Here is a 10,955-nt window from a genome sequence, read left to right as displayed (position 1 = left end):
TAAACGAGATAGCGTCCCAGTTTAGTTGCGTCTTTACAAGCTAACGTTTACACCAGCCACACAAATCAAATAAATAAATTAATAAATTACATGTCTGGAAGCGTTTAAAACGTCGTAGTTCATCTTTCCAAGTGGTTGATTCTGACTGGAACCGATTCGGAAATCGAAATCGAGTAAAATGTTCTATATCAAAAATGTGAATTGAATTTATTGTCCTACGCACAAAAAAAAAATAATAATTAATAAACGACGACGGTGCCTACATTTTTATCAGTGAGATTTATCGATGGTCGTTAGATAAAGTAACTAAAAATACGTAAGGGTTTACTGTGTGAACTCTGAGTGTAATTTTATTCGAGGTGTTTCTCTGTTATCAAAAACCAAAATGAACTGCTGAAACCGTTGTGGCATACCATTAAAATGGAATTCTTAAAAAAGACTTTGTTTGTTTTCGCCATCCTCTACGAACTAACGCCCGGAGTTCAAAGTAATTTGGATCTGTTCTGTCAATCCGAACTGACAGAATGTAAATGTGATTATTATACCGGAACACTATCGATGGATTGCTCGGACATGGGTATAGAAAATATACCAAACTTTTCAGACGACAGAGTAAATCACAAACATTTTACTTGTCGAACTGTAACTCATTTGTTATCATTTCTAGGAACACATTCACAGGCTTGATTTGTCGAACAATAAAATCACTGCCTTCCCACTTGAGTTAAATGAGCTAATGACTCTGACCGTATTAGAATTATCGAACAATCGCATTCAGACAATCGATGAAAATGCTCTTGATGGCTGCACCAATCTTCGATTCTTGTATTTGAATCACAATAACATTTCCAATTGGGTGGACATCAATCCCAATTTGCTACTACAACCAGCTGTTCATTTGGAGGAGTTAAGTTTGGCTGGTAATCCGTTAACAAGTTTCACCACAGTTGATCAGTCGTATGTTTTGACTAGCAGCAGTTTAAAACTGTTGGACCTAAGTGATTGTAAAATAACGAAAATTGTTGGTCCAGTACTCGATGGTGAGTTCAATAAACCCTCCAGTATTGAAGGAATTTTTCTTAAGAAATATTTTATGTCCACAGGACTATTGAACCTTGAACATTTGATTTTGAGTGGGAATCCCCTTCACCAAATATCCGACCTCAAATCCACAAGTCTACTTGCATTAGATTTAAGCCAATGCAAACTCTCCTATCTTCAGCCAACGGTTTTCTCGAAACTCCCTCTGCTAACCTACGTTAATCTATCGAGAAACACAAAATTACAATTGGCACGCAATGTCGGTGAGTTTGTAAAATCAGAATCGCTGAAACGTATCGATCTGTCCAACTGCAACATGGATGCAATTGAATTGACTGGATTTCCCAAATTAACAACGGCCATCCTACGCGGAAATCTGATCAAATTCATCGATGGCCAAAGCTTTTTGAATAATGTCGAATTGGAAAACATTGACTTGTCGTACAATGCCATAATGCAACTGGGTTCCGGGTCATTTCGTAAAATTAAACAGTTGAAGCATCTGGATCTGTCGTTCAATGTCATACCGAAAATTGAAAGGGAAACGTTCAAGCATAATGACCTGCTGACAAGCATTAATCTTAGTAGAAACTATATGGACACTCTGCACCGAATAACGGCCAGATCTTTAACATACCTAAATATGAGCTGGTGCGGCATATTACACGTTGAATACGACGCATTTGCTGAAATGGGCGAACTGATCGAATTGGACTTATCGAATAATCTAATTTACGATTTTCCGGTAAGCTTACAGTCAGACTCACTACAGACGTTGGATTTAAGTATGTGCAGGTTAGTTCACAAGACCTTTAAAAAGAATGTGCTGAAGGTTCATCGCATAATCCTAAGCATCTGCCTTTCAACTAATTATTTTACCGATAAGGTTGTCAACAATCAATAACGAGACGTTCCGTGGATTTCCGCAATTATCACGCATCAATTTGTCTGGCAACCGATTTACCACAACATTCAAAAGAGAATTCTTTGACGATAATCCCTACATACAGGACATTTGGTTGGGAGATAATCCTTGGCGTTGTGATTGTCGATCGTTGGAGTTTTTCCACTTCTATGACTATCTTATTGACATCCCTGCCAAGGTGATATTCTCAGTTTAATGTGTACTCCTTATCCGTACTCACCATCTGTTGTATATTGAGAAAGGTTAACGATCGTGGCCTTCTAAAATGTAACAGTCCAGAAAAAGTGTTCGGATTGACATGGGACACAGCATGCTCCGCTGAATGGTATGCAAATGGTAATACTGCTGTGGGAACAGCACAGAAAGTGTGGACATATATACTGGTCACCATGCTGGCATTTACTGGTGTTATGTGCCTGTACATGAGTATTCGTCGATATATAAAGGGACGTAAACTAACACGTCTGGAAGAGGAGCGGCTACGAAATTTAGAAGCGGCTAGAAATACGTAAGGATTCCGGTGCCTACTAAGAGTTTTCGTTCTCTACTCAAATACAAAATTTTCAGGATGCGAGAAAATCGCATAATGCTGGAACAACAAAATCAACTAAACGCACCCGATCCAAGGGAATCACGACCACCATGCTACGAAGATGCAATTTTGTTGCCACGCTTGGATGGTTCGTTTGCTTCATTAAACGAATTAAACTCAAAGAGATTAGGACGTCGATCTACTTCAACAGATAGTAACGAGCAATTGCGGAACAAAAACCGATGTAGGAGTGAAGAGGTAAATAACAACCATTTGTCCACCCATTCATCGACAATGACCACGCCTTTTCCATTTTAAGATGCTTTCACCTAGACAACAGTCGAGACGAACAGCGAGATTAAGTGCTATACGTGCATCAGTTGCTCCCGACAATACAATACGTCCACGAGAAGAAAATACTGTCACCACATCTTCACCTCCAGTAATAGAAGTTGCACCTCGACAATCTTCAATATCGTCCGACGATGAAGTGTATGAACGTTTAGAAAGACTGAATGTATTCGACAGTACCGAGGGCAGTCCGTATACAAGACGAAAGCAGGAAGTGCTAGCGGAACGACACAATGAACGTGTAGCAAGTGATGACATTGAAATAGTGGAGAACTTTTACAGTGACAGTAACGATAGCAGTGGTAGTTTAGAATCGGTAGCCAATAGTAGCGTGGATGACTTTTCGGTAATATCCAAAAATGAAGTTTCTAGATCTAGATCCTAATAACCTTTTATACACAAGCACATCATGTATGTTTTAGTTGAATTAATACAAAAGTACTTCTTATTGTTGTTTAAAATATTCTTTTACTGAATGCATGTTGAGCGTGTCAATGTTGCGGACACAGATCCTAGCTCTCCTAGCTCACAGTTCCATTGCTTCGCACGGAATACAGGAAATAATGATATTGCAGTTGAATATAATTGCCATTTTTTATTGTCTAATTCACAAACGTGATTTTAATGATCGATGCATCTGTTACTTCAATAGTTCAAGCTACTTTCGTGTACGAAAATCTTGTACTTCACTTGTTTAACATGTATTTTACTATATTAGCGACACCAGCCAAAGCTCATCGTATACTTTGTCGCCATTGTCGATAACAGATGATTAGCTTCTTTAATTTATTCCCTTGACTGTAAGTCATGGGTTTTACGAAAACAAATACATCGTACATAACACGTTCACTATGATGATTAAAAATGTGTGGAAATGTGATGAAAAAACGTTAAATATAAAATTTTGTGCCCTTTGTTAACACGTTAACTTGAGTAAATCTCAACCGATTTTCAAATTTTTTTTTTTTAATCGACGAATTATTGAAATCCTCAGGTCAAGTTCGAAAATGGGCGGTATTGGTTCAACCATCTGGTGGTAGTTCTCGAAAGAAGCCTTTTCTGCTCTTTGTTAACACTATAACTGGAGCAAAGTTCAACCGATTTTCAAAAACTTTTTTTTATTCGACGAAGTAGTGAAATCCTCAGGTCAAGTTCGAAAATGGGCGGTATTGGTTCAACCATCTGGTGGTAGTTCTCGAAAGAAGCCTTTTCTGCTCTTTGTTAACACTGTTACTGGAGCAAAGTTCAACCGATTTTCAAAAACTTTTTTTTATTCGACGAAGTAGTGAAATCCTCAGGTCAAGTTCGAACATGGGTGGTATCGGTTCAACCATCTAATGGTACTACTTGAAAGAAGCCTTTTCTGCTCTTTGTTAACACGATAACTTGAGTAAATCTCAACCGATTTTCAAAAACTTTTTTTTAATCGACGAAGTATTGAAATCCTCAGGTCAAATTCGAAAATGGGCGGTATCGGTTCAACCATCTGGGAGTAGTTCTCGAAGAAGCCTTTTCTGTTTTTTTTTTAACACGACAACTGGAGTAATTCTCAACCGATTTAAAAACAAAATGTTTGGAGGAGAAAGGAATTAATTCCTGAGGTTAGGTCTTAAGATAGATTTTGTTGGTCTAACGAACAAGCTGATGTTGCTAACATAATTTTTGTATCTATTTCAATAGTATTTTTCTTCTTACGTGACTTCGCCTTGTAAACAAAACCGAATAAATAGAACAAAAGTTAACGAGTGTGAAGTTTGCGGCCAGAGTGAAGCGAGGGCCGTAATTGACACGAGTTTAAATGTTATTGAAAACATACGTCATTTTTTACCGGGGCATTTTATATACAAAGTTTCGAAGATTTTCAGTGAAACTAAACACAATTAAATCATCAATGAGAGATTTATTAGACCGTTCTAGTAGTTCTTCTTCTAAATGCGTTTTTGTGGCCATCAACATACAAAATTACATTTCATTGAAATAAATCAATAAATCATTGCCAATAAAAATACCATTGAAAATCTCAGACAAACAGTCAAGGGATCTGACCCACCCAACAGGTGGGGCCTAGTTTTTATAAAACGTTCCTCGATTACCATTGGCTTGCAAATCGTCAAAATAAACATTTTGGACAGAGGTGCATAGCCTCCTAAGAAATGGAATTACCATTGGAGTTACTATTGGTAGATATAGGTCAAAGTTGAGTATAATAACGGTAAAGTACCCAAAAATATTTGTCAATGGAAACACTCTGTTGGTAAGCCGAGACACATTTCGTTAGCAATACATTTTGCCATTTTGAAACAGTGACCTTATGAGGGACAGTAGACTCGAATTATGTGAACGTGGGCTGCTAGGTCCGTTCCGTTTTTTTTTTATCTGACTGAAGTACATCCTATGCAGTAGGAATTACATTTCCTCAATATATTTTCAAATGTTCTTATTAACTCCTTTTGCTGATATACCTAAAACGCAACCCCTCCATTCTAAGTAAGTAGATATTTTATAAAAACAGGATAAATCTTTACGCAGCGAAACAGTATTATTTAAGCAACGTCCGTTCATTCGGTAGACAAACGAGATTATGAGTATTACGATGATATATATAATATTACACAGATACTCCATGCAATGGAAAAAAAACATTTTTCTCTATTATGACGAAAATAAAAACGAAATTTATTTCTCCGAATCATAAGCAAGGATTAAGTACCACACAATCAGAAGTAGTTCGCTATAATTGCCCAGTTATGATTTCGATAAAAATTATCCGACGATATGAGTTCAATTAAACAGGACTAAGGAAAGATTTATGTGACAGCTTATGACGGTATTAAATAGAACCGTTCAACTTGACTGAACACAGTTACTTAAAATAGATGTCCAAGTCCATGTATAGATTAGGCTACTGTATGAGTCTAATGGAATGTTCTTACGTTTATTATTACGATAATATGGACATACCGTTGCTCTTATATTTATGTGCGTTGACTGAATGTTATAGTATTATATGCTATACATTACAGTACGGATTGTTATACGGACTTGTAATTGAAAATATTAAATCGAATCGTTGCCAAATATATAAATACGTTGACATCATTTTGCTTAAAAAAATATATTTATCGCTTCATAGATCAAGAATTAATAATCATTTCAATAACTAAACTGATACTCGTAGCACTTTACAAAACAATTTACAAAACGAAAAGCCAATACACTTCTGTTATCTCGTTCAGTTTGTCAATGTTGCAACCGAACCGGAAATTAACTTTTCAAATAAATGTCTACAACGTATAAAACCACCGTCGGCAATACGAAAGAAAGACAGAAAAAATAATCACAAAAATATAAACCATCCCCTTCGCAGATAACACAAAAGATTTTCGTTTTTATTAAAAATGTTGAATTGTCGGTTCAAAGGTTATACAGCTCAGGTGATCAAGAATATGTTGTGGAACATTATGTGAAATCGTTGTGTAGATTAATGTACAGATTTAGTTTCCGTTATAATGCTCAAACTTCTCGTTTTCGACTTATGACACCAGTTTGTGGAGAGCAGTTATGACGATGTGATGAAATTCGTCTTCCAGGCGTTCAATAATAACTTGACGGAATGTACCTTACAATATCCAAAACACAATACTAATCACATATCAAAACAACTTAATTGAGTGAATAATTGGGCGGTAATAAAACTGATAACTGTGTGTACAGTTAAATCAATTAGACCAGATTATAGTCGATAGTAAATATAAATTCAAACTACCGCGTTGAGACTCTAAGACTCTGTATAGAATGTGGAAATTGTAATAGTCATAACCACAAAAATCAGCGATGGCACTGCCTTCGAGGCGGTCTTTTGAGATACGAAATTTAAAAATCAAAATCATTTGTAAGGAAATTAAATTTTCGATCCATGAAAATATTGTTCGATGAAGTGACAGAAGTGACTGACTTGCTGACATCGTCAATCATTGATAGTCCTGTGAAATAGTGCTCAAATCCATAATCTACTCAAACCTAACAAATTTCTATATTCAAAGGAGATTGTGTGACAAATTAGGTTTTAAAGCTTGGTTATAAAAGATCGAAATATCTTTCGTTCCAAATTTTTATTTGGACGAATGGGGACTTTCTAGCCTTGAAGGAGAGGGTGGAATTCCGACTCGTCAAAATAAAAATGTGGAACCACGTACGTACTGTGCTGTACTTGATTATGAATGTAAATGCATAATTCATTATGAGCGTAGCGAGGTGTTATTTATATTGTCGTAACACTTAAAAACTTTTTGTAAATGTTTCTTAAGTTTTTTGAAAGAACAACGCAATCTTAAAACAAAGATAGCAGACAACACGTCCTACTACTTTATGTTGGTGAAGTCATTACAAAGTATACCACATGATCGACAACCAAAATAAAATCTTACGGACGGCTAACATCTGTTATCGATAAATGATAGAAATCAGTGTCTATATTCGCGAAAATATTTTCACGAATTTTCGCAAATATTCTCGATTTTCTCAAATTTTCCCAAAAAACCTTTCAAGAAAATTCTTGAAAATTTGTGAAAATCGAGAAAATTCGTGAAAATATTTTCACGAATATAGGATAATCCTGTATCCCATAGTATATTTGAGGAACTATTTTTGGCACAACATTTCCCCCAAATTTTCAGAAAAATATTTTTCTGTGCCTTAGAATCATAATTCGACGTATTTCGTCACTGCACTTACGATCGAAAAGTGATTGCTAAGAAAAGCTGAAATTGTTGTAAATAATGTTTTTGTTTTGTTTTTCGTCCCATTAGATCCTAACGGCACAGAAAACGTAGTTCGTGACTCGTGACGAAAGCAGAATTTTTTCAGGACACGTCTGAAGCTTGTCTTACTCGGCTTCGCCTCGTTAGGACAAGCTTAAGACTAGTCCAGAAAAATTCTACTTTTCGTCACTTTGTGACGAAAAATACTATTTTTTTGGAAAAATGTTCGAAAATTAAAAAAAAGATGAAAAACGTATTCCCGAAAATATTCTCTTTTAAAAGTACTGATACAAAATTTTGTAGCTAAGAAAAATTGCGAAACTACTCTTGTTATACAAATAGTGTGACTGTAAGTACTCACATTGAGTAATGTCTGTTCTGTGAAATAAGCAATTAGTACGCACAAAACCATCTTGCAATCACAAAATACATTTCTGAAAATATCGTCAACCGAAAAACAGCGAAACAGCCGAATAAAATTAAAGTCTGATGAAAAGTTGAAAATGAACAGCCATTAGTGGAAAATGCTTTTGAATCATAACGAATTACGATATGGCGAATAAAAAAGAGGGCATTAGGCAGGCAACGAGTGCTTACTTTTTATTTTCTTCCGAAGAAACATTTAATTCTTATCACAAACCTATTCGTCACTGAATTTGAATAGAAACATAATATATCTGCCATTATTTTATTTCTTCTATTTTTTATACTTACGAGCATAATAATCATATAATACAAAATATCTATGCGTATTTATTATACACCACCGAATGATGTATACCAACAAGCAAAGGCAAATATAATATTTACGAAGAAAGAAATATAAAAATTGTTCAATGCTCGTATTAGGTCCTTTTTTTATCTTTTGAATTATGTTAACCAAACCGCGAACACCATAACAATAATACAAAAAAATAAAATTCAACTTTGGATCGCGATATCATCGTTCGAAACAGAAGATATATCTCGATGTATTTATTGCGAAGATGGTAAAAAGGTTTTTTCTCCAGCGATGAACGTTCGGCGTTTGGGGGGTTGCAAGTGTGGGTAATTGTGTTGTGACTTATGCTGAATGGAATGATGATGATTTTGAGGTGCTTGTGTTATTCAATTTGAAATAGATTTTTTTTATTCGATGTTTGGTGATACTTATCTTTCGATTATTACTTGACAGGCACAGATTTAGAACAAATAAAATGTCGTATCTTACCGGAACTTCACTGGTGTTTTATATTTTGCAAACCACCTACCCAGGAGCTTAATTAAAAATTGATTTTTAGTATTGGGTGAGCGCATAAGTAAAAATATGATTGAGAATCGTCGGTGTATCGACCTTGTGTAAAACTACTCGAATTGGAATTGTACGAAGAAAACTGTAATCATGCCTGTTATTCCATTTGATCTATTAGGAACGGTCAGGAGTCTTGTCATTGCACCTAAGTTGTGCTTTCTATTTGATCTAAGTCAGCAAGCATATCAGGAGTTTGACTAAGTATTTTCTATAAATTGACTTCAAATCTTTTACTTCATTAGTTTTGACCATTCTTCAGGGTATATAAGGCAGCATTAGTCAGAGCTTGTCGTTTATTTCTGAAGTCGTTATGGATAACAGATGATTATAGTCGTCCGTAACAATATTGATCTGGTTTTTGCAACCATCTTAGCCAAGTGCATCACCTAATTTCGTAGTCGGTCACAGATGATATAGATTTCTGTAAAAGGTTACACAAAATAGTTATTTTCATAATAAGGTAGTAAATGGGATTGTTTTGCGCACTAGATGTGAGATTGCCGATACGAGCGAAGCGAGTTCGGCAACACATCGTGTGCGCAAAACCCCCATTTACTACCGTGTTAGGAACAAGGTTTTATCTCCATAAAAAAACAAATTTAAAAAATCAAACTGAAACATAAACACGCCATGACGCCGTAACTCATTCATATTCCCCGAGAAATTATCGAAGTTTTCAGTGAATAAATGTGAAATTATCGAAGTTAGCCGTGCGCAACCGATGGTCATCATTTATCGAAATTTTCAGTTAATCTGTGAATGACGTGTTTAAATCTAGCCCATTTTGATTCTAAAAGTGACACTCAAATTGTGAATATTATGACATTACAGGAGATAAAGTGCTTTTTAGTCTACCAAAACCGTCTTGTTGTTGGCACCGATACATTAAAGAATAGTGCGCAAACTTCAAATCTACAATGGAAACGACAATCTAAAAATCCACAATTGCATGTCATTTTAAGTATTTTAAGTATTTTAAGTATTTAAGTATTTTTTGCAAATCTACTTATCGTTGCACACGAGGCTGCACACTAGCTAGACTCTCATTCTAACACTCTAACGATACCACACTCAATGTATTTCAAGTGAGAAAAATCAGATTATTGACACGAAAATTGTCGTGACCAACAGTTATTATCCCTTTTTAAATGGGTGTATTTTCCTCAAATTCGTGGTAATTCCTTTACTTCGTTTGTCTTGACAAGAATATAGTTATAAGGACAGAAACAGGTTAAATTCTTGTATTCCACAATAATAATAATCGCCTCGTAGATGACTCAACTACAGTCCGAAGTTGGAGTGATTTTTTGTCAGAGTAACCTGATCCATAGCCGAACCCTTTCCAAAGGGATTGAGTAAATTTTGGAATACCAGAGTTTCATGTGTTCCAAGCTGTGTTTAGTTGATGCCACGTCGTAAGTACGCTTTAGAATTTTAAGTGAAAAAATGAATCGAAATAATTATTTACATGCTTTTGATTTCCCTAGCGTCGAAATTGACTTATTACATTACTAGGTAAAACAAGTGAATTTGGTTTGTCCACATGTTTATTTAGACACTTGGGGAGGGAGTTATTGCATGAACCGAAGGCGAATGTTATAGCCCCAAGTGTCTAAATAAACATTTGGATAGAGGTGAATACGCTATTTTATCTACAGACGGCGAAATAACATCACTTTTTCACTGCCATTATTTCACCTAGGATAAAATACGTTACACAACTCGGGATAATAATGAAAAGTCACGTTTTCGTATGATCATTTCCTTCGGCTTCGCCTCGTGTCAACAAAATGCACACGAAAAGTGGACTTTTCGACTTTTTAGCCTTGTCATGTGAATAACTGGTTGCCGAGCTGGTTGCTAGGAATCTCGCGCCGCGTCATTCACAATAATTCACATTTTGACACATTTTGTATAAGGAAGATGTCACTTTGTGAGTTATTGTGAATGACGCGGCGCGAGATTCCCTAACACCGAATAACTACAACATGTCAAAGATAAAAAGTTGAAAAGTCCACTTTTCGTGTGCATTCTGTTGACCAGAGGCGAAGCCGA

At 35.7% G+C, this 10,955-nt stretch overlaps 1 protein-coding gene across 1 annotated transcript; it reads left to right on the top strand.

Annotated features, from left to right (window-relative positions):
• Positions 1 to 11: 11 nt before the first annotated feature.
• On the top strand, positions 12 to 3,312 carry LOC119073946 (toll-like receptor 6). Its single transcript, XM_037179821.1, has 7 exons — positions 12 to 612; positions 668 to 1,040; positions 1,104 to 1,836; positions 1,928 to 2,144; positions 2,209 to 2,474; positions 2,534 to 2,756; positions 2,818 to 3,312. The coding sequence occupies exons 1-7, from the start codon at positions 421 to 423 to the stop codon at positions 3,232 to 3,234; spliced, it is 2,421 nt and encodes an 806-aa protein (XP_037035716.1). The 5' UTR covers positions 12 to 420; the 3' UTR covers positions 3,235 to 3,312.
• Positions 3,313 to 10,955: the final 7,643 nt, after the last annotated feature.

Source organism: Bradysia coprophila, unplaced genomic scaffold (assembly GCF_014529535.1).
Source record: "Bradysia coprophila strain Holo2 unplaced genomic scaffold, BU_Bcop_v1 contig_138, whole genome shotgun sequence".
NCBI classification, from domain to species: Eukaryota; Metazoa; Arthropoda; class Insecta; order Diptera; family Sciaridae; genus Bradysia; species Bradysia coprophila.
Note: the sequence above shows the minus strand (reverse complement) of the source record. Positions and strands in the feature narration are given on the sequence as shown.